Raw genomic sequence first — 25,130 nt, 5'->3', positions numbered from 1 at the left:
AAAAGGCCCCTTTGTTGCCCCCCCCCCCCCCACACACACACATACCCCTGCATTGTCTAGGGACAATCAGTGTTTGTGTATTGCAGTCCCTGGTGACGTTCGATGACGTGGCGGTGTGTTTCTCAGAGGAGGAGTGGAAGGGGCTACAGGACCAGCAGAAGGATCTGTACTGCCAGGTGATGACGGACAATTACAAGAACCTGACCGCGCTGGGTGAGCCATTATCTGTCTAGGCGTAACATAAACATATGTATCATCATCTTTCCGGACCATGGTTCAGTATGGAGATCCAACCTTGGTGGGGGTGCCGTGTAACGTGTGCCAATCTCTCTGCAGGACTCTCAGAATCCCCCCCGGAGATTGTGCTGAAGATTGAGAGAGGAGAAGACCCCTGTGTGGACATTGGAGTGGAGGCTGCAGGTCAGTTCGGGGCCATGATTGCCAACGGTAATAAAATAATTAAGTACTAAGTCTAAACTATTAATGTGATTTAGCTCCTTCACGACCAACGACGTACAGTGCACGTCGCTGGCATCAGGACTCTGTTTAAACTTGGCTGTCGGCTCTACAGTAGAAGCGATTCTGGTGACTCAGCTGTCGCCAGATCGCTTCTACGGCCCAGTGAAGGCCCCCCCCCCCCCCCCCTCGCCCCCCCCCCGCGACCCGCAGGGGGGGGGGGGAGAGGAGGAAATGGACACACTCCAACTGGGGGCATGGCAGGGGTGTGTCCATTACCTATTTAAAATTGGGGGGATGGCTTCAGATCGCTTCTACAGGCCGGTAAAGTGCCCACCCCCCCGTGAGATGACCCCCGCCGTGTTTTCTGGGCTCCGTTGCCCCTCCTTCTTTGGTGTTGGCGGGGAGCTGGGGAGGAGATGGACGAACCTCCTTTCACGGATCCCCTCCCCGTTCTATGAGACCGGCAGCGACGCAGATGACATCACTTCCGGTCCCATAGCTGTCAGTGTCGGGCTCCTGAAGCCTGCAATCTGACCTTCAATAGCTTTGGAGTGTAAAGGTGAAACTAAGGGGGTCTTTTGGACCCCCAGCATCACCTTAAAGAGTACCTGTCACCACCATCTGCTATCACATGGGGGGCTTGTAAAAAAATAACAGTTTTTAAAATGAACATTAAATAAAAGAAATCTAAAAATAATGTCAACATTTTTTTTTTAAGGCCCCCGTCCTCGCGAGCACGCGCCTCTTAACGTAAACACGCGTCGGGTGCGCCTACGTATGAAAACGACTAACGCGCTACACATGATGGGTATTGTCGCACTCTCCGGAGTGAGAGCAATAATTCCAGGGGCAGTATTTTTGGATATCTCTAAACTGATGACCTGTGGGGGGCTTTTAAAGCGTCGTCTATGGACTTTTTGGGGGTAGTGAATTTTGTCCCCGTTTCACGACGCACACAGTTTTTAACCCGGGCATGTTGGGTATCTATTTACTTGTTGTAACCTCATCTTTTATAATGTATTAAAAAAAATGGGTATTATGTTGTGTTTTGGGGCATTTAAGTAAATATTTCACTAAATGTTGGGGTTTGATAAGGAGTTGCGCTAATATCGTGCAACATAAAAATTTGCAACTGCCGCCATTTTATTCTACAGGGTCTCGGCTTTCAGAAAAAATATAATGTGTGGGAGTTTTAAGTAGTGTAACATGGGTGCAAAAAATGAAAAAAAGGTCTCATTAATAAAGGGGTTAAAAGGAGATCCTAGAGGTGACCCCAGCGTGAAATATGTTCTGGAGCTCCTCAGGAATCCCAAAATCCCACGAGGTGTTCTATTGAACTGAGAAAGCGAAGCACCCCTCCCTTCTATAGCTTTCTTTTGGTCAGTAAAGCCAATCATCACTATGACAGACAAAGTGTGAGCTTTGAGCAGGCTGGAGTTAAATATATATACAGGTGTATAATAATCTGGCCACTCGGTGTATATAATAATCCGGCCACTCGGTGTATAGATACTGTGCTGGAGATGATACTATGCCTCTTTTGTCATATGAATAATCATTATATATATATTTGTGTTACTTATTTACAGTTCTGTCTGCTGCGGGTGACATGGTGGTAAAAAGACGCAGTGAAGGGTACCAGAGCAGATGGACTCATTGGAGGCGTACCAGTCAGCGGGCAGGGGTGAGGGTGGTCAGCAGGAGGTCCCTACGTCTGGTGAAGAAAGCCCCCAGGTCGGGGGAAGAGGAAACTCGCACAAAGAACTCACCCTTCAGAGAGAACGTTTCCGAAAGCCACTCCCATACCGGGGTCACTCAGGAGAGGGCTGTGCAGGATCGTAGTGCCGGGGAGAGAAGTGACCTGGATGGAGCCGGGCTCGGCCCCGGCAGTAAAAGCATGAAATCACTTTGTGAGACGGATGGCGTGGACCAGGAGTGCCGGGAGTTGCCGGGCAGCGCAGAGAAGGTGCACACTTGCGCCCAGTGCGGGGAGAGCTGGAGTCACCTCATCGACTTCTTATCCCACCAGATGGGGAGCTGCCAGGACCGGCCACACGGCTGCAACATCTGCGGCAAGACCTTCGTGAAGAAGCAACACCTGACGGCTCACCGGAAGACGCACACGGAAGATCGGCCGTACACCTGTAACCAGTGCGGGCGGAGCTTCCGGCAGAATTCCACTCTGACCACCCATCTGTGGAGTCACGCTGGGCACAAGCCCTTCCACTGTACCTGCTGCCCCAAGAGCTTCAGCCGCAAGACCGACCTGGTGGCGCACATGAGACGTCACACCGGGGAGCGCCCCTATCAGTGTCCCTACTGCTGGGATCGCTTCATCCGCAAAAAATCCCTGCAGCGCCACCTGCAGAAGCACGCCGGGGAGAATCTGAAAGCGGGGTGGGAGCAGAGCTTCCCCAGGTGGAGAGAGACCGCCAGCTGTGCGGAGAAGAACCCCAAAATCGAAGAGTGCCCAATAGAGACGCCGCCCACTCCTCCGCACCCTGATCCTCCAGTTGAGGTGAGTTAACCCTTCTGCACTCTAATTAGCACCCATTCCTACTGCTATAGTGCCGCAGTGTCTCCAGATGCAGCAGGGACCACCAGTTATGCTGGCCACACATTAATCGTCTGGGGGGGTTTTCTCCGTCAGTCACTGAGGGACACAGCACTGAACATTCCTAACCTGTGGGGTATACTGCCACTTAGAGGAGAACGGGACACTAAGCATAGGGAAAAAAGAGGGCCAGCTGCCACTAGGAGCTGTACCCCTATACCGATTGCACAACTCCGTTCAGCTGAGCGTCCTAAGGAGGTAAGACGCCCAGCTCTGTTGGATCGAGACTTTTTGAGTTGGATTGCTTTCATCAAGCTGCTGCTGATGGTTATTGGTGGATCTTTCCAGTGTTGTGTCTTCTGTATTGTAACAGCCCTGCACTTGACTTGGCCCCTGCGGTCACATACCTGGACAGTGCCAGACCAGAATTCCCTACGACAGTTGGCTTGCTCTGGATATTCAAGACCATTCCTTTTTAATTGCTTCCTTCAGAAGGGTCAGCTGGGAATGGACGCTGTGTACCATCAAGGGACAGACATTGAGCAATGATAGACTTTTTGTGCACTTACCATAGAGGAAGCTGTTTTTTGGTTTGCTTCATGTCCAGTCCTCCAGCCGTCTGTCCTTATGGCCTTGCCTCACATTCGGCCTAGTTAGATAACCGTTGTGCGGAACATAGAGCGGTCCCGCTGCCACAGGTGACCTCAGCCCATACTCTCCTAGTGGTTCTGGGGGCATTTAGCTGGTATACCCAGAAGGTACCAATGTATTTCGCAACCTGGGACCCCTATTTCCATGGGGTCATCCTCATTGAAATCTACTTCAGATCTGTTGAGTGCGGTGAAGGCCTCACAGGAACCTCCATGTCCACTCTAGGCTTTGTGTCTACTTCTGTTGAGATACCAGCACACTCTGCCAGCTGAGGTTCTAAATCACGTGTCAAACTCAAGGCCCGGGGGCCGAATCCGGCCCACCAGGCCATTTCCTAGACTTCTACTCTCAGATCTAGGTATTAAGTTATTACTAAAACCCGTGATAATGGAATGCAGAGGCAATTATGATAAAGTTAGATACATTTTTATAGTCTTACAGATACCTTTTAGGGCAACCATAATGTTGATGCGGCCCACTAATAAATTGAGTTTGACACCCCTGTTCTAAGTGAACTCTCCTGCATAGTCGGGACCTCCTAAATCAGACTGGGTCTGCGGCCCCGTTACTGTCCCAACAGTCTATTACTTCATGCATCACAGTCTCCTGCATTCTGATATGCAGGGGGTTGTTTCAGAACTTATCAATGAAGTACATACTACCCTGTACCTGCAGGATCAGCCGGCTGTTCTAGGCCTTGGTCCTTTTAGAGCTCCTACAGCTGCAAAGACTTGCCCACTGCACTAACAGAGGGTCATTTCTCTATGGCAGTGGTTCTCAACCTTTCTAGGGCCGGTTGGTAACATTTGCCAAGTTGTGGTGACCCCCAACCGTAAATGTAGGGATGCACCAATACTAGTATCTGTGTGGGCTCTCAGGTGGCTAGTGGGACTCTCTGTGGTGCCCAGTGGGACTCTCTGTGGTGCCCAGTGCGGCCTCTGTGGTGATCAAGCACTCACCTCCCCTCACTCCTGCCTGTCCCCTCTCTCTGATCCTCTCTGACCTGTGCTGCGTCAGCACCATCTAGGAGAACTGACACTGCTGCGCTAGGAGGATGCTGAGGAGCCTCTTACCTAGAGCAGCACAAGGCACGTGGGGACCCCCTCAACTTTGGGTCGCGACCCACAGGTTCAGAACCACTGCTCTATGGGGACTGCTGGAAACACCCTGAAAGTTCCTCAGCGTCCCACCTGAGAGTGTGTCAGAACTTTTTCTTTTGAGAGATCATTTATTAGTCTGTGTCCGTTCCCACTGTAGACACACGGGTGAATGGCAACTGCACTCATCCATTTATAATTAGCTTTTTAAGTAAGGCGCACATCTAAGGGCTCATTCACACCAGACGCTTCGCTAATCGCGCAGCGTCTGTTGTGCGTTTCCGCAGCACAGTGCAGATGCGCCGATCCCAGCATATCGCTCTGTACTTTTTTTTTTTTTTTTTTTAACTTTATTTGAATGTCACAAGTGACATTTCATTCAGTTCTACGGGCACAGCAAGGTGATAGGTGGTTGTACTGCGTCGCATCCTGATACTTTTTCCCATTGCAACGCGGTGGTGTGAACCAGCCCCATCGGCAACAAGCCAAACCACCTTGTGTTGCTTTGGGGCTGCGCTGGAAACAACGGCCAGCGCAGCCCCAACGCATGTGTGAATTGACCCGGACACAGTACAAAGACAAAAATGTTTGCGTTTGCCATTTGGTGTGAGGACACTGGGGGCTTCAGCTGCCATTGTGATGTGTGGGGGCTCCTGGTGTGTCCCTGTGCCTTTAAGGAGGAATGGTGCTAGTGAACCTGCACCCATTTCATCCTTTGCTATATATGCTCCAAGATGGCGGCTCTCATAGACTAGAGTCAGGACGGCACTATACAGAGGGGCCTTGACCAGGCAGTGCGGCTTCCATTTAGCAAAAGTTGAGCAACTAAAACCTCTGTTTTGAACCCCAATAGTTAGACAGTGGAATTTGCCTTTTAACAGGCTGGTGAGTCTGCTGGGAAATGTTTGTGCTTGTACTGTGTAAAGCCCTTTCCTGCGCCCCGGGAAAAATTATTATTAACCCTTGCAGTGGGGCCACCTCCGCACTGCAAGGATTAAAGGAGAACTATGAGGGGGGAGGGGGGGGTGCTTTTCACTCACCTCATAGTTCTAGCCGACCTGTGACAATGAGACTGTCACAGGTCGGCTCAGTAGATCGGGAGGTGAGGGAACACATACCGGCGTTCGCTCACCTCTCGATCCTGTCACGGCTCTCTGCCATGACAGGGGGAGGGGCTGGATTCCCCCCTCCCCGCTCCGATCCTCCAGCGCTGACTGGCGGAACGGACGGGGGAGGGGGCGGGTACAGCTGGCTCTGCCTCTAGATAGGCGGAGCCAGCTGTCACTCAGGCAGCTGGGTGGATCCAGACATAATTGTCGGGATCCGCTCCGCCTGCGGCGTCTCAGTATACCGTGAGCTGTAGCTTGCGGTATACTCAGCTTAGGGTGACGGGAGGACGCTAGTTTGTGTCCTCCCGTTACCCTAAGGAGAACTATGGGGAAAAGCCCTGACCTCATAGTTCTCCTTTAACTGCTTGTCTTGGTCTAGGGAGGCCGGCCGGCTGTGAGAGCGCTCCCTCCAGCCTGCCTCCTCCTCTGCTGCAGCAATGTCCCTCCGCATCCTCACGTTCTATACACAGTGTGTACAATGTGGTGATTTACGAGACCTTAGACTGCTGCAGTGGAGGGGGGAGAGAGGCTCGGAGATGCGGCTGTGTCCTCGTGATCAGATTCAGGCTGACGTTTTAATGGAGCTTTGTTCTTTTTCAGTTTTCCTTTAGATGGGGCTCTGAGCAGAAAGCAGAGGCCCAAAATGAAGATTGCCCCCTGCTGGCAGGTGAGGAATACGCAGACGTTGTGTCCACACAGGTGGTCAAATCCGAGGCGGAGGAGGAGAAGCCGCACCCCCCTGTTGCTACCTGTAATGATCAAGCCACACAGACTGAGGTACGCTCCCAGAATGCACTGCTCGCCGCGACCCGTGGTCTCTGTACTATTATCGTTGTTTAATATTTAATAAGCTTATACAGACACTCCTCGGTTTACGATGGGGTTATGTTCTGATAAACGCAGCGTAACGCGATCATACCGTACACCGAGGAGTGTACTGTACTGGCGCGGGGAGCAATAGCCAGACTGCTATTGGCTATTGCCGGCTGATTATTGAAACCCCGCCCACTAAGAGGAGGAGTGGACCTGAGAGAGAAAGTTCTTTCTCAGGTGCGCTCCTCTGCTCAGTGGGCGGGTTCAATAGCCAGCCTGCTATCGGCTATTGCAATTTGAAAAAGCCAATAGCAGCCTGCCTAGTGCTCCCGGCTGTTCACATTCATCTGCCGGCTACGGAAGCTAGCCAGGGGTGCATGGAGAAGAAGAGCGCCTCGGGGATGGTTGCTTGATAGTTACTATTGACTCTCAAACAACCAGAAACTAAAGTTATCCCCGTGGGTGCCGACTAACTGGGAGTTAAGGCTGTGACACACTGCACGCGAAGCCGTGCAGAGCGAAGCAAAGCTCTCCGGCACGGAGCATCGCGTGCAGTGTGTGAGCTGAGTGCCGTCAGATGATTGACTGCACCTTCAGCCAATCGGCTCGTCTGTAACAACCGGCCAGACGTCGCATCCCGTCGCGCCGGTTTATACGCGCGAGCCGATTGGCTGAAGTTGAAATTGTTCATCTCGGCACGCTCAGCTCTGCAAGCTGAGCTGCCGAGCAGAAAATTACATGACACACTGCTCGCAAAGGCAGCGCGCCACTGCTCCGCGCTGCTTCGCGTGCAGTGTGTCACGGCCTTTATTCTGCACCTGACCCTTGGCAACCCGAGGAACATCTGTAGTTTGTATTTTGTCTTTAGCTGGGGGAAGGGGGTCATATTTACTCATGTACTATCTGCTTAGAGCTGTTATACATTACTTGTGCTTTGCTGGGCTCCCTGCAATTCTAAAGGGAAGGGTCTGTCTGACTGAATACATTAGGGCTGCAACAACTAATCAATTATAATCGATGATGAGAATCGGCAACGATTCTCATCATCGATTAGTTGCTTTCAGATTAGTTGCAGTCGCCGCTCTGCTCCTCAGCTCCCCTACCCACTGGTGCTGGCTGCAGCGGTCGATGTCCTTTTCAATCCCAGCTCCTTTTCAGTTTCGGTCTGACAAATGTTGCTGCAGGAGGTGCGTTGCGTTGCCATTTATTCAATGCATCCCAAATGCACCTCCCGTCCACAGTGTGATTGCCCGCACTGGAATGCGCGGTACTGCAATGCCCTACGTTCCAGTGCAGTGTGATTGCAACCAATGTGCGTACCATTTTATCCTGAAGTAAACTTTATGTCTGTAACGCTGCCATTGTGTATTTTATTTTACGGTATTAATTTTTGTATTCTATCCGATTAATCAATGTTAATAATTGGCTAACTAATCGTTTATGAAAAGAATCGTTAGCTGCAGCCATGGAATACATTCTCTGCAGTCTCAAACAATGTTAAACAGCCACATTGTTCCCTGTAGGCAGAGACCATTTGGTTTTTGCCCAGATATTAGATCGCACGAGGGAGCTGAGTATTTTTTTTTCTTATGGATCTTTTTCCTTAAAGTGACCAAAACTCTTTCAAGCTTAACCCCAGGCAGAAATGTTTGAGAAGCTTTATAAATGGCATTGCTTACCTTCAACAAATGCCGTCTCCTTTTGTAACTCAGCGCCGCAGCCACTGTAGAATCACTTGTTGAATTCTGCATCATAAGCGCTCCGTGTCCCTTATCTCCCGTTTGTAGGACTTGAGGTGCCTGTGCTCCAGGCCCGTCATGCTCATACACGTCTGCCGTAATAGATGCAGGCAATGGAAGTGAGCACACAGGGGGGAATTTACCAAAACTGGAGCAGATTTGCACGGCAACCATTCGGCTTCTATCTCTCATTTTCAAATCTCAAATGAGCAAACTGAAGAGAGAAGCCGTTTGGTTGCCATGGGGAACTGCCCCAGATTTTGTCTGCTCCAGTTTTGATAAATTCCCCCCATAGTCTCGCAGCACTCACCCCTCCTTACACACCCATCCAGAACTCAATCCACATTTATGCCCATTGAGAAATATAATGATCAAATGTTTATGAATCAGGCTGATTGGTTCCCAATCGTAAGCAGGGGTCAGAGTTGCCAGTAAGAGTCGGGATTGATGTCCACCGCACAAGTGCCAACTGGTGGTTCTTAAGGCCTGGTTCACACCTAGGCGTATTGCATATGCGCGTCTGTCGCGCGTTTTTTTAGCGCGATTCGCGGTTAAAAAAATCGCGCGACAAACTCGCGTTTCCGAGGGCTACTTGGCTGTATCCCAATGGAAACGCGCAACAAAAACGGCCCAAAGTAGTACCTGTACCTTTTCAGGCGTGGGCCGTTTTGTAGCGCGTTAGGGACGGGCGGAAAATACGCCAAGGTGGGAACCAGACCCATTGAATACAATGGGATTTAGATGTTTGAGCGTTTTGTAGAGCGTTCGTCGAGCGTAGAACGCGCTACAAAACGTTCAGGTGTGAACGAGGCCTAAGGGGGTTGTTATGGGCATCATACGGGTTTAAGTTTATGTAAAGGTTGTGGGCAGGAAAATAAACAGCCTCCAGCCTAGGCAGCCTAGATCACATGATCTCTTGCTACCAATCATCAGACAGTCGATTGTTTTTAGTCAGGCAGACACTAGGGTTGCCACCTTTTCTTCACACTCCGAACACTCTAGCGACGCGCGAACATTTTTTCGGGACAACGAGTCGCTGCTTATTCATATGTAAATAGCGTCACCCACGGTTGAGAATATTTTTAGTGGGGGGTGAGTAGCCCCAATCTTAATTTTGGTTGCCCCTGTCTGCCTGACATCTTGTGTCCGGGTTTCTGCTGCCATGAAACCTGAACACAGCATTCAAAACCCGGACTGTCCAGGTGAATCACTGACAGGTGGCCACCCTATCCGACACTGATCAGCTAGTCATAAAGGAAGCAGAACCTATATAAGTATTGAGGGAACATGGCTGGCAGATATGGCAAGTTAACTCGTTATGGTTTATATGTGGCACCGTGGCGGTAGGCCTTATGCCATGCTGCCACATATGCATTCATCTGGTGTCGCTCAAGCATGCCCAATCACACGCTCCTGCACTGTGAATGCGCCGTCACCGACAGCTCCCAGTCATCTGGCAACGATTGGGTAGGACTGGCTCCTGATCATGTGACCACTGTGACAGCCAATCACAGTGATCACTTGATCAGGAAGCCCATGTAAGGCCTCGGGCATTTTGATCTCTTGAAGGATCGCCTCCTGGCAGCAGGAAGGGGTCAGGGCTTTTCCCCATAGTTCTCCTTAGGGTAACAGGAGGACACAAACTAGCGTCCTCCCGTCACCCTAGGCTCAGTATATAGGGAGCTGTAGCTCGCGGTATACAGAGACGCCGCAGCTGAAGGGGATCCCGACAATTATGTCGGGATCAGCCCAGCTGTGTGAGTGACAGCTGGCTCTACCTATCTAGAGGCAGAGCCAGCTGTACCCGCCCCCTCTCCGTCCGTTCCGCCAGTCAGCGCTGGAGGAGCAGGGAGAGGGATACGGCAACCCGCAGATAGGAGTCAGCCGTCCGTCCGTTTTTTTTTAACCGGCGGACGGCAAGAGGTTAAACAAAACTGAATCCGAACCAGTTATTTTCTTCAACAATGTGTCTGTTTCCATTTGTCTCATTCTTGCCGCATTTCTTTCTCCGTAGTGGCAGAACACAAGGCCGGGTCGCATTCAGCAGCAAGTGTTGCGGGAGTTGAGGCGCTGTCGCAAAAGCACGGCCCGGGCTCAGCACGAGAGGGACTGCATGAGGGCAGCGATGGACCACCTGATGCAGGAAATGAAGGAGCTGAAGGAGATGGTGGGCACTCTCTGCGCCGCCAACGCTTCATGCAGTGTCGGCGCTCCTGTACCCCAGCTCCCTGCTGTTCTGGCACAGAATCCCTGTTCACTGTGGAATCAGCCTTCCGAGGAACCGCAGTGTACAGAATCAGGCCGGGCTTCCCCAGAGAGCAGTTTACAGTGCGCCTACAAACCGCCTCTGGGTGCAGTTTCCGAGCAGAGTCACGGTCACGCCTCCTGGGTGTACCGGAATTCCCCCGACGAGGAAGACGATACGTTACCCACAACTACCATCAAACGAGAGGAGGAGCCAGAGCCGAGCCCTTCCCCCGAGTTTCCTTTTTATAGATACCCCCAGTACGCTTCCCTGCAGACCGGAGAGCGCCTACCCAACATCGCCATGCACCAGCTCAGCACAGAGAAGGAGTGGACGCTGTTGGCCCGCAGCGCCGGCAAGCCGGGCAGGTTCGCGGCTCTCGTCTTCCGCGCCCTCGTCCCCTTCGACATCTATAAGAGCTGGGTGAACCGCGTCAACCTGGACGGCTTGCGGGGCAGGAAGGGCATCCCGCTAAACGTCAAGCAACGCGTGATGATGATCGTGGAGCGGCACTTTAATCTGCGCAGGTGTGATCAAAGCGAGGTACGCAACAGACTGAACGAGCAGCTGCGCACCAGACGCAAGAGCGACAAACTTCCTCAGCCAGTGGTGCCATATTAGATCAACGTCCCAAAACCGTTCCCAACAATGGCAAAAAAAAAATGCCAGCAAGTCCCCTCCCCCTACAATCCGAGGTGGAGGCGCGAGCGTTGCGAGCACTTATCTCCTCCTCCTTTAATCACATGACTTTTTCATGAAAGCAATGAGAAGTCGTCTGCGTGTACTATGCAGCATCGACCAATCCCATAGCCGGAGACACCAGCGCTTGCCGGAGCCATTCTCCACTGAACATGAAAAAGCCGGATGCAGGTTTACTTCATATTGCGTGTGGACAGTTTTCAGTTGCAGATGGAGGATAACGTACTGAACAGGTGGAGCTGCACCAGCATGAAATGCTTTCCTATATCCAATACACGGACTTTGGTTGGGAGGCATTGTTCCGCACCAGTCATCTCCTCCTTATACTACATGGAGGCGCACGTGAGGGATGGCGCGTTCTTTTGGCTTCAGCTGCCATACTTCTCAAAGACTGATGGCCCCTCGACTGAGTGCATGTCTGGGGCCCCATCACACTGGATGCGGTGTCGTGTATATTTTGCAGCTGAGAACGTACGGACAGGAGAAAATCCATACCGCCTGTTCATGCTGATGTATCGCTATGTAACAAAAATCCTGCATGCTGCCTTCTGGGTGTGTCCACCTGCACTTTGCCGATCACATTGATTCAAGTAGAGACCATAAAAAATGCTGACCTGTGCTATAGACATTTTTATTCTGGTGTGAACGGGCCCCCGACGGGCTGCTTGCTGATGTAAACTCACTGTCTTCCCTCAGTAATCCAGTATGGAAGTCTTTGGGGCAATGGTTTTAATCCGTAGGGAGACCAAAACCTTCCATGTCCCAAGAATTAAAGGAGAACTATGAGGGGGGAGGGGTGCTTTTCACTCCTCCTCATAGTTCTAGCCGACCTGTGACAATGAGACTGTCACAGGTCGGCTCAGTAGATCGGGAAATGAGGGAACACATACCGGCGCTCGCTCACTTCTCGATCCTGTCACTGCAGAGAGCCGTGACGGGAGGGACTGGATTCCCCCCGCTCCGATCCTCCAGCGCTGACTGGCGGAACGGACGGGGGAGGGGGCGGGCACAGCTGGCTCTGCCTCTAGATAGGCAGAGCCAGCTGTCACTCACGCAGCTGAGTGGATCCAGACATAATTGTCGGGATCCGCTCCGGCTGCGGCGTCTCAGTATACCACGAGCTGTAGCTCTCTATATACTGAGCTTAGGGTGACGGGAGGACGCTAGTTTGTGTCCTCCCGTTACCCTTAGGAGAACTATGGGGAAAAGCCCTAACCCCATAGTTCTCCTTTAAAAAGAACATTGGTGTAGTGTATTGACATCTTTAAAGTGAACCCATCCTTTGCTCGTAGTAGACAGGCTTACTTCCAACATCCAAGTAAAAAGTTCAGGTGAGACTGGTCGGTTAGCGCACTCCCAGGGTGGTGTAGCGAATGGTGGCCAGTGTGCTGCTCCTATACTGATTGGACCGGGGGTGTCCAATTGTAAGACTGAACAGGAAAAAGAAGAGGGCAGGAGCGCAACATGTGCCAGGTGTGTGGATGGGGAGTGATGAGTAAATGAGGATGTGTATATGTGGGGTGGTGAAAGGGGACGTTGAGCACTTACATGTGATGGGGGGTGTGGTGATGGGACACTTCTGTTGGCGTGGTCGTGGAGTCACGTTTTGGGACTGGAAGGACGTCACAAGGTGTTGTCTTGGTCCTTGCAAGGAATCCCAGGTCGAAAACCAATGTGGAAGGAAGACAATGGCAAAGTTCAGAGTTTCCGCAGTAGTATGTATTGGAATGTGAATTCTCTACTCGGTTTGGTGTGTGGCGATGTCGGCGGCGATGGAGATCCTGTGGGGATTTGCAGGTGTAGAAGGGTTTCACGTCCTGATATGTGAGGTTGGCTGTTCAGGAGGCCTCCACCTCTTCTCCTCCCCCCCACCCCTCTGCCACCGATACCTGAACCTGAAGGACACACAGTCTTCCTTCCACATTGGTTTTCGACCTGGGACTGAGCAGCCGTTCAAAATATATTGCCTGGCACCGAGTGTTAGCTTGAGGAGGAGTGGGATGGGGCTATGCCCATGAGGGAGCTCCATCCATAAATGTATTGCTTACAGCTCCGTCACGTGCCCTGTAGAGGTGCCTGGACCAAAGTGACGTCACATTCTGGCTCGCGGCATCTCTACAGAGCGCGCAAGGGAGCTGTACAAGCAATGCACATATGGCTGGAGCCCCGTCAGCACCGCAGTCCACACTGGACCCCAAGCTAAGGATCCACTCCAGTTCTCGTAAATGCAAAATGTTTTGGACTGTGTATGTGTGTGTGAGAATGTCTGTGTATGTATGTCAGTGTTTTTGAGGGCCCATTCACACTAGTACAGTGTGTTAAACTGTACCACGCAATCGCACCTACCATGCATTAAGGTACCACGTGCTGCATTGCAGTGCGACTTGGGTTGCGACTTAATGTGGGTACTGAGGTTACACAGGTTGAGAACCACTGCTCTAGAGGACGTATATATGGGCTCTGTGTTTCCAGTCTAGTATGGACATCTCTAGAGCACGTATTTATGGGCTCTGTGTTTCCAGTCTAGTATGGACATCTCTAGAGCATGTATATATGGGCTCTGTGTTTCCAGTCCAGTATGGACATCTCAAGAGGACGTATGTATAGGCTCTGTGTTTCCAGTCTAGTATGGACATCTCTAGAGCACGTATTTATGGGCTCTGTGTTTCCAGTCTAGTATGGACATCTCTAGAGGACGTATATATGGGCTCTGTGTTTCCAGTCCAGTATGGACATCTCTAGAGCACGTATATATGGGCTCTGTGTTTACAGTCCAGTATGGACATCTCTAGAGCACGTATATATGGGCTCTGTGTTTACAGTCCAGTATGGACATCTCTAGAGGACGTATATATGGGCTCTGTGTTTCCAGTCTAGTATGGACATCTCTAGAGCACGTATATATGAGCTCTGTGTTTCCAGTCCAGTATGGACATCTCTAGAGCACGTATATATGGGCTCTGTGTTTCCAGTCTAGTATGGACATCTCTAGAGGATGTATATATGGGCTCTGTGTTTCCAGTCCAGTATGGACATCTCTAGAGGACGTATATATGGGCTCTGGTTTTTCAGTCCCGTATAGAAGTCTCTAGAGCAGCCTTTCTCAACCAAGGTTCTTTGGAACCCTGGGTTTCCTTCAGGGGTTCTGGTGACCACTGATACCAATGATCTTTTAAGCTATGTGTAAGGAGTATGTTTTCCACTAATCATCTATGTAGGGGACCATTTCACTGACCACCAATGTATGGAGGCACTTTTCCACTGAGCATCAATGTAAGTTAGAATATCTCTACTTTCCTCCAATGTCAATAGTTCTTTCATGTTAGAAAGGTTGAACAAGGCCGGTCTAGAAGTCCAGTATGGAAGTCTCAAAAGAAAGAGTGTATATGGGCTCTGTGTTTCCAGACCAGTATAGAAGTCTCTAGAGAAGCCTTTCTCAGCCAAGGTTCTTTGGGGCCCTGGGTTTCCTCCAGAGGTTGCTGGGGGTTCCTTGAGCAATTTCTGACTCTGAGATAAGTCACCAAAGTTACCGATGATCTTTTTAGCTATCTGTAGACAGCATTTTTCCTGCTGATCACAAACGTAAAGGAGAGCTTCTGCCGATGACCACCAATCTTAGGTGGGGGGAGCTTTTCCCACTGATCACCTATGTAAGGGAGCATTTCACTGACCACCAATATGAGGGCACTACACTGACCTCCATTGCATGGGGACACCTCCAATGTCAAGGTTTTCTTCATGGTAAAAAGGTTGAACAAGGTTAGTCTAGACCAGTGGTGGCGAACCTTGGCACCCCAGCGGTGCCGAAACTACAAATCCCAAGATGCATCTGCCTCTAGGAGTTATGTCTGTGGCTGTCAGAGCCTTGCAATGCCTCATGGGACTTGTAGTTCCAAAACAGCTAGAGTGCCGAGGTTCGCCATCACTGATCTAGACTCTACAGGAAACATATATTTACCCGGTTTTTCCCAGTCCACTACAAAAGTATATATGGGCTTCCTTTTTCCAGTCAAGCATGGAAGTCTCTAGAGCAGCCTTTCTCAACTAAGGTTGTTCGGGAGCCCTGGGTTTCCTCCAGAGGTTGTCAGGGGTTCCTTGAGCAATTTCCGACTCTGAGATAAGTGGCCACTGGTACCAATGATCTTTTTTGCTATCTGTAAGTGTGTTTCCTACTGATCATCAATGTACAGGAGTCCTTCTGCCACCCACCAATAATCCAATGGGGGCCTTCTACTGATCATCAATGTATAGGAGTCCTTCTGCCACCCACCAATAATCCAATGGGGGCCTTCTACTGATCATCAATGTACAGGAGTCCTTCTGCCACCCACAATTATCCAATGGGGGCCTTCTACTGATCATCAATGTACAGGAGTCCTTCTGCCACCCACAATTATCCAATGGGGGCCTTCTACTGATCATCAATGTACAGGAGTCCTTCTGCCACCCACCAATAATCCAATGGGGGCCTTCTACTGATCATCAATGTACAGGAGTCCTTCTGCCACCCACCAATAATCCAATGGGGGCCTTCTACTGATCATCAATGTACAGGAGTCCTTCTGCCACCCACCAATAATCCAATGGGGGCCTTCTACTGATCATCAATGTACAGGAGTCCTTCTGCCACCCACCAATAATCCAATGGGGGCCTTCTACTGATCATCAATGTACAGGAGTCCTTCTGCCACCCACCAATAATCCAATGGGGGCCTTCTACTGATCATCAATGTACAGGAGTCCTTCTGCCACCCACCAATAATCCAATGGGGGCCTTCTACTGATCATCAATGTACAGGAGTCCTTCTGCCACCCACCAATAATCCAATGGGGGCCTTCTACTGATCATCAATGTACAGGAGTCCTTCTGCCACCCACCAATAATCCAATGGGGGCCTTCTACTGATCATCAATGTACAGGAGTCCTTCTGCCACCCACCAATAATCCAATGGGGGCCTTCTACTGATCATCAATGTACAGGAGTCCTTCTGCCACCCACCAATAATCCAATGGGGGCCTTCTACTGATCATCAATGTACAGGAGTCCTTCTGCCACCCACCAATAATCCAATGGGGGCCTTCTACTGATCATCAATGTACAGGAGTCCTTCTGCCACCCACCAATAATCCAATGGGGGCCTTCTACTGATCATCAATGTACAGGAGTCCTTCTGCCACCCACCAATAATCCAATGGGGGCCTTCTACTGATCATCAATGTACAGGAGTCCTTCTGCCACCCACCAATAATCCAATGGGGGCCTTCTACTGATCATCAATGTACAGGAGTCCTTCTGCCACCCACCAATAATCCAATGGGGGCCTTCTACTGATCATCAATGTACAGGAGTCCTTCTGCCACCCACCAATAATCCAATGGGGGCCTTCTACTGATCATCAATGTACAGGAGTCCTTCTGCCACCCACCAATAATCCAATGGGGGCCTTCTACTGATCATCAATGTACAGGAGTCCTTCTGCCACCCACCAATAATCCCATGGGGGCCTTCTACTGATCATCAATGTATAGGAGTCCTTCTGCCACCCACCAATAATCCCATGGGGGCCTTCTACTGATCATCAATGTACAGGAGTCCTTCTGCCACCCACCAATAATCCCATGGGGGCCTTCTACTGATCATCAATGTATAGGAGTCCTTCTGCCACCCACCAATAATCCCATGGGGGCCTTCTACTGATCATCAATGTACAGGAGTCCTTCTGCCACCCACCAATAATCCCATGGGGGCCTTCTACTGATCATCAATGTATAGGAGCCCTTCTGCCCCCCACCAATAATCCCATGGGGGCCTTCTACTGATCATCAATGTATAGGAGAGCATTTCACTGACCACCATTATGAGGGGTCACTTTTCTACTGATCATCAATTTAAGCTGCCATATCCCCACTTACTTCCAATGTCAAAGGTTTCTTCATTTCATTAAGTAAATCCAGTAATAGCACTTCCCGATCTCAGCCAAGGTGACCTGAGTCCACACCTCCTAATTATTGAGTTTCAAAGAATCATTTACAATATTGCTATTGTGATGGAGTGTGTTTAGAAAGGACTCGGATATATGTACTTAATAAATATTTATTTAATTATTATTAAAAAATCCCATAGTTCAATATAAAACAATCCACTTGTAGTGACATTCATGTAGTTCTCCAGATGTCAGAATACTGTCTCTAACGGCTATTGCTGATTCATATACTTATAATCCATATTACAAGGTAGTACATTCATATAACTCTTACATATTCCATATAATTCTTAAGCAGTATATCATTTTTTGATGAGTCCCCTACGCGTTACGCCCATAACGGCTTCTTCAGGGGGGTATGTTTGTTTTGTTTGTTTGTATCTATCGATTTTCCGCAATAATCTGTCTTTTTGAGAAAAAACACACATATAATGCAATATCAGTCAGTATTCCACCATGAGATCAAAAATCAGCATATAGTATATTGTATCTCAACATCTTCAATTATTTCTATTTTCTACTTCTACATATAGTTCCTTATTTATCATTAGTTAATATGTTATATTCATTATTCTTCATTTGTCAATAGTAGGTTCACATTGATATTCAAACATGGGATATCTTGTTTCCATAGATTATTTGTCCATCAACACTTATTCATCCGTAGTGCATATATTTGATCATTTTACCATTAGATTATTCAGTATATGTGCAGAGATATTTCATCATTTTTCCTTTTTTTCAGCCGATGTGATTTGTCTGGATTTGTTTTCTCATTTTGTCTCTCATAGTTGAGGTCTACCTATGATGCCAATTACAGGCCTCTCTCATCTTTTTAAGTGGGAGAACTTGCACAATTGGTGGCTGACTAAATACTTTTTTGCCCCACTGTATGTTTTAATTATAATTCTTGGTCTAGATATACAACAGGGTATTTCTACATCACACATGTGAATGGTTAATTATTTTACCTTTCTTTATATTCGACTATTCGTCCCGAGATTGCATGATCTTGGAGAGGTCTTACTCTCAGGGTGATGGGGAATCCCTCATCAGCTCTATAGAGTGTCACACGGCGGAACCAGAGACGCATAAGGAGTCCAGTGCAGCTTCACAGTGCTAAAAAGTGGTTAGAGTGCTTAGTCTCGGTTAAATATTAGCTTCCCTTTCATGTGTAGTTATTTCAATTTAACTGTGTGTTTAATAATACCTTTCCTCTATTCCTAATTCACCTCATAGGTTAGCACCTACACTCTTCGATCCCTATTATGCCAAGGCGGTCTCACAACCCTGTGTGTATATATAAGTGTCTTAATTACATTTTATTAAGGTTAAACAAGTCTGGTCTAGAGGAAATATTTATGTGCTCTGATTGCCAGTCCAGTATGGAAGTCTCCGGAGGTCAGATATAAGAGTGAAGGGAAGGACGGAGGTCAGATATAAGACTGAAGGGGAGGACGGAGGTCAGATATAAGACTGAAGGGGAGGACGGAGGTCAGATATAAGACTGAAGGGGAGGACGGAGGTCAGATATAAGACTGAAGGGGAGGACGGAGGTCAGATATAAGACTGAAGGGGAGGACGGAGGTCAGATATAAGACTGAAGGGGAGGACGGAGGTCAGATATAAGACTGAAGGGGAGGACGGAGGTCAGATATAAGACTGAAGGGGAGGACGGAGGTCAGATATAAGACTGAAGGGGAGGACGGAGGTCAGATATAAGACTGAAGGGGAGGACGGAGGTCAGATATAAGACTGAAGGGGAGGACGGAGGTCAGATATAAGACTGAAGGGGAGGACGGAGGTCAGATATAAGACTGAAGGGGAGGACGGAGGTCAGATATAAGACTGAAGGGGAGGACGGAGGTCAGATATAAGACTGAAGGGGAGGACGGAGGTCAGATATAAGACTGAAGGGGAGGACGGAGGTCAGATATAAGACTGAAGGGGAGGACGGAGGTCAGATATAAGACTGAAGGGGAGGACGGAGGTCAGATATAAGACTGAAGGGGAGGACGGAGGTCAGATATAAGACTGAAGGGGAGGACGGAGGTCAGATATAAGACTGAAGGGGAGGACGGAGGTCAGATATAAGACTGAAGGGGAGGACGGAGGTCAGATATAAGACTGAAGGGGAGGACGGAGGTCAGATATAAGACTGAAGGGGAGGACGGAGGTCAGATATAAGACTGAAGGGGAGGACGGAGGTCAGATATAAGACTGAAGGGGAGGACGGAGGTCAGATATAAGACTGAAGGGGAGGACGGAGGTCAGATATAAGACTGAAGGGGAGGACGGAGGTCAGATATAAGACTGAAGGGGAGGACGGAGGTCAGATATAAGACTGAAGGGGAGGACGGAGGTCAGATATAAGACTGAAGGGGAGGACGGAGGTCAGATATAAGACTGAAGGGGAGGACGGAGGTCAGATATAAGACTGAAGGGGAGGACGGAGGTCAGATATAAGACTGAAGGGGAGGACGGAGGTCAGATATAAGACTGAAGGGGAGGACGGAGGTCAGATATAAGACTGAAGGGGAGGACGGAGGTCAGATATAAGACTGAAGGGGAGGACGGAGGTCAGATATAAGACTGAAGGGGAGGACGGAGGTCAGATATAAGACTGAAGGGGAGGACGGAGGTCAGATATAAGACTGAAGGGGAGGACGGAGGTCAGATATAAGACTGAAGGGGAGGACGGAGGTCAGATATAAGACTGAAGGGGAGGACGGAGGTCAGATATAAGACTGAAGGGGAGGACGGAGGTCAGATATAAGACTGAAGGGGAGGACGGAGGTCAGATATAAGACTGAAGGGGAGGACGGAGGTCAGATATAAGACTGAAGGGGAGGACGGAGGTCAGATATAAGACTGAAGGGGAGGACGGAGGTCAGATATAAGACTGAAGGGGAGGACGGAGGTCAGATATAAGACTGAAGGGGAGGACGGAGGTCAGATATAAGACTGAAGGGGAGGACGGAGGTCAGATATAAGACTGAAGGGGAGGACGGAGGTCAGATATAAGACTGAAGGGGAGGACGGAGGTCAGATATAAGACTGAAGGGGAGGACGGAGGTCAGATATAAGACTGAAGGGGAGGACGGAGGTCAGATATAAGACTGAAGGGGAGGACGGAGGTCAGATATAAGACTGAAGGGGAGGACGGAGGTCAGATATAAGACTGAAGGGGAGGACGGAGGTCAGATATAAGACTGAAGGGGAGGACGGAGGTCAGATATAAGACTGAAGGGGAGGACGGAGGTCAGATATAAGACTGAAGGGGAGGACGGAGGTCAGATATAAGACTGAAGGGGAGGACGGAGGTCAGATATAAGACTGAAGGGGAGGACGGAGGTCAGATATAAGACTGAAGGGGAGGACGGAGGTCAGATATAAGACTGAAGGGGAGGACGGAGGTCAGATATAAGACTGAAGGGGAGGACGGAGGTCAGATATAAGACTGAAGGGGAGGACGGAGGTCAGATATAAGACTGAAGGGGAGGACGGAGGTCAGATATAAGACTGAAGGGGAGGACGGAGGTCAGATATAAGACTGAAGGGGAGGACGGAGGTCAGATATAAGACTGAAGGGGAGGACGGAGGTCAGATATAAGACTGAAGGGGAGGACGGAGGTCAGATATAAGACTGAAGGGGAGGACGGAGGTCAGATATAAGACTGAAGGGGAGGACGGAGGTCAGATATAAGACTGAAGGGGAGGACGGAGGTCAGATATAAGACTGAAGGGGAGGACGGAGGTCAGATATAAGACTGAAGGGGAGGACGGAGGTCAGATATAAGACTGAAGGGGAGGACGGAGGTCAGATATAAGACTGAAGGGGAGGACGGAGGTCAGATATAAGACTGAAGGGGAGGACGGAGGTCAGATATAAGACTGAAGGGGAGGACGGAGGTCAGATATAAGACTGAAGGGGAGGACGGAGGTCAGATATAAGACTGAAGGGGAGGACGGAGGTCAGATATAAGACTGAAGGGGAGGACGGAGGTCAGATATAAGACTGAAGGGGAGGACGGAGGTCAGATATAAGACTGAAGGGGAGGACGGAGGTCAGATATAAGACTGAAGGGGAGGACGGAGGTCAGATATAAGACTGAAGGGGAGGACGGAGGTCAGATATAAGACTGAAGGGGAGGACGGAGGTCAGATATAAGACTGAAGGGGAGGACGGAGGTCAGATATAAGACTGAAGGGGAGGACGGAGGTCAGATATAAGACTGAAGGGGAGGACGGAGGTCAGATATAAGACTGAAGGGGAGGACGGAGGTCAGATATAAGACTGAAGGGGAGGACGGAGGTCAGATATAAGACTGAAGGGGAGGACGGAGGTCAGATATAAGACTGAAGGGGAGGACGGAGGTCAGATATAAGACTGAAGGGGAGGACGGAGGTCAGATATAAGACTGAAGGGGAGGACGGAGGTCAGATATAAGACTGAAGGGGAGGACGGAGGTCAGATATAAGACTGAAGGGGAGGACGGAGGTCAGATATAAGACTGAAGGGGAGGACGGAGGTCAGATATAAGACTGAAGGGGAGGACGGAGGTCAGATATAAGACTGAAGGGGAGGACGGAGGTCAGATATAAGACTGAAGGGGAGGACGGAGGTCAGATATAAGACTGAAGGGGAGGACGGAGGTCAGATATAAGACTGAAGGGGAGGACGGAGGTCAGATATAAGACTGAAGGGGAGGACGGAGGTCAGATATAAGACTGAAGGGGAGGACGGAGGTCAGATATAAGACTGAAGGGGAGGACGGAGGTCAGATATAAGACTGAAGGGGAGGACGGAGGTCAGATATAAGACTGAAGGGGAGGACGGAGGTCAGATATAAGACTGAAGGGGAGGACGGAGGTCAGATATAAGACTGAAGGGGAGGACGGAGGTCAGATATAAGACTGAAGGGGAGGACGGAGGTCAGATATAAGACTGAAGGGGAGGACGGAGGTCAGATATAAGACTGAAGGGGAGGACGGAGGTCAGATATAAGACTGAAGGGGAGGACGGAGGTCAGATATAAGACTGAAGGGGAGGACGGAGGTCAGATATAAGACTGAAGGGGAGGACGGAGGTCAGATATAAGACTGAAGGGGAGGACGGAGGTCAGATATAAGACTGAAGGGGAGGACGGAGGTCAGATATAAGACTGAAGGGGAGGACGGAGGTCAGATATAAGACTGAAGGGGAGGACGGAGGTCAGATATAAGACTGAAGGGGAGGACGGAGGTCAGATATAAGACTGAAGGGGAGGACGGAGGTCAGATATAAGACTGAAGGGGAGGACGGAGGTCAGATATAAGACTGAAGGGGAGGACGGAGGTCAGATATAAGACTGAAGGGGAGGACGGAGGTCAGATATAAGACTGAAGGGGAGGACGGAGGTCAGATATAAGACTGAAGGGGAGGACGGAGGTCAGATATAAGACTGAAGGGGAGGACGGAGGTCAGATATAAGACTGAAGGGGAGGACGGAGGTCAGATATAAGACTGAAGGGGAGGACGGAGGTCAGATATAAGACTGAAGGGGAGGACGGAGGTCAGATATAAGACTGAAGGGGAGGACGGAGGTCAGATATAAGACTGAAGGGGAGGACGGAGGTCAGATATAAGACTGAAGGGGAGGACGGAGGTCAGATATAAGACTGAAGGGGAGGACGGAGGTCAGATATAAGACTGAAGGGGAGGACGGAGGTCAGATATAAGACTGAAGGGGAGGACGGAGGTCAGATATAAGACTGAAGGGGAGGACGGAGGTCAGATATAAGACTGAAGGGGAGGACGGAGGTCAGATATAAGACTGAAGGGGAGGACGGAGGTCAGATATAAGACTGAAGGGGAGGACGGAGGTCAGATATAAGACTGAAGGGGAGGACGGAGGTCAGATATAAGACTGAAGGGGAGGACGGAGGTCAGATATAAGACTGAAGGGGAGGACGGAGGTCAGATATAAGACTGAAGGGGAGGACGGAGGTCAGATATAAGACTGAAGGGGAGGACGGAGGTCAGATATAAGACTGAAGGGGAGGACGGAGGTCAGATATAAGACTGAAGGGGAGGACGGAGGTCAGATATAAGACTGAAGGGGAGGACGGAGGTCAGATATAAGACTGAAGGGGAGGACGGAGGTCAGATATAAGACTGAAGGGGAGGACGGAGGTCAGATATAAGACTGAAGGGGAGGACGGAGGTCAGATATAAGACTGAAGGGGAGGACGGAGGTCAGATATAAGACTGAAGGGGAGGACGGAGGTCAGATATAAGACTGGAGGGAAGGACGGAGGTCAGATAGCAGACTGAAGGGGAGGCCGGAGGTCAGATAGAAGACTGAAGGGAAGGACGGAGGTCACGATCATTTATAGAAGGTTTCCATTTCCTGTTCGGTGTTATCTTTCTGATGAACGCTCAGCCATGGAGTCCCCGGGGGGGAGATTCGCCGTCCCTATTATTCTTCATGATAATTGTCAGTAGCCGCGCTGTGTGTTCCTCGGGGACTGTCCATGGTGTGGTTTCTTCTGAGATATAATTAATCTAGAGGGGCCCCGGGGTCACCTGTGTCACCTGACTCCCTTCTATAAATCAGGCGGATCTCAGGATCTCCGGTCATCTGTGTGCGGAGGAGAGACGGTGAGTGTCATAAAGGATTGTATATGGAGGCGCAGAGGGCGGAGCTTCCTCCTATTATATTATTATAATATACATACCGCCAACATCTTCTATGACTCTGTATACATAGCGGGCGTTTATAGGCAAACGCAAAGATATTTATATTTCTATAGCTCTGACATATACCACAGTGCTGTACAGAGAACACTGAGCAGGTCACATCAGTCTCTGTACAGAGGAGCTTACACTCTAATGTCCCCCGCACAGTCACACTATTATTATACATGTATATGGCTCTGACATATACCGCAGTGCTGTACAGAGAACACTGAGCAGGTCACATCAGTCTCTGTACAGAGGAGCTTACACTCTAATGTCCCCCGCACAGTCACACTATTATTATACATGTATATGGCTCTGACATATACCGCAGTGCTGTACAGAGAACACTGAGCAGGTCACATCAGTCTCTGTACAGAGGAGCTTACACTCTAATGTCCCCCGCACAGTCACACTATTATTATACATGTATATGGCTCTGACATATACCGCAGTGCTGTACAGAGAACACTGAGCCGCTCACATCAGTCTCTGCAGAAATGAAGTTGCAGAATGTTTTTCGGCACGGTGTAGTCACTTTTACATCTATATAGTACATTTTATTTATATACAATGTACAATTTTTTTTATAACCCTTTAGCTGTCGTCCACATGTGCCGCACATCGGCAGTAGCGGGGCCCTGTACATGTGTCAAGCGATTGAGGCGGCTGTAAGGCTACCCAATCCCTTCCACGGTGTCACTTAGGCGTGCTAAGGCAGCTGACGTCACATCCAAGCGGCGGCACTCAGCAGCAGTCTCGGGGCTTTTGGATGTCTACACGAGGGAGGCAAATAACATCAAATACATTAGAGGGACATTTCATTTTTCGAGGGAGGATCTTTGTTGAAATGAATGGTCTAGTGACAGGGTCTCTTTAACCACCTGCTGTCCGGCCATTGTAATTAAACGGACAGCGGCTTCTTGATGGCGGGTGGGCGTCTTTAGACGTCCCCTCCCGCCCTGTTCGTACCGGCTTTGAATGTAAACAGCCAGCGATGGTTGTTTACATACAAGCGTTCAGGTGTCTGTAGAGACGCCCGATCGCTTGTAATATGC

General features: G+C 49.7%; 1 protein-coding gene across 1 annotated transcript; it reads left to right on the top strand.

The window, feature by feature from the left end:
• Positions 1–3,777: 3,777 nt before the first annotated feature.
• LOC108799749 lies at positions 3,778–11,288 on the top strand. Its single transcript, XM_018571649.1, has 4 exons — positions 3,778–3,853; positions 6,250–6,353; positions 6,471–6,647; positions 10,437–11,288. The coding sequence occupies exons 1-4, from the start codon at positions 3,778–3,780 to the stop codon at positions 11,286–11,288; spliced, it is 1,209 nt and encodes a 402-aa protein (XP_018427151.1).
• The last annotated feature ends 13,842 nt before the right edge of the window (positions 11,289–25,130 follow it).

Source organism: Nanorana parkeri, unplaced genomic scaffold (genome assembly GCF_000935625.1).
Source record: "Nanorana parkeri isolate BGI_ZX_2015 unplaced genomic scaffold, ASM93562v1 scaffold1799, whole genome shotgun sequence".
Classification (NCBI taxonomy): domain Eukaryota; kingdom Metazoa; phylum Chordata; class Amphibia; order Anura; family Dicroglossidae; genus Nanorana; species Nanorana parkeri.
Note: the sequence above shows the minus strand (reverse complement) of the source record. Positions and strands in the feature narration are given on the sequence as shown.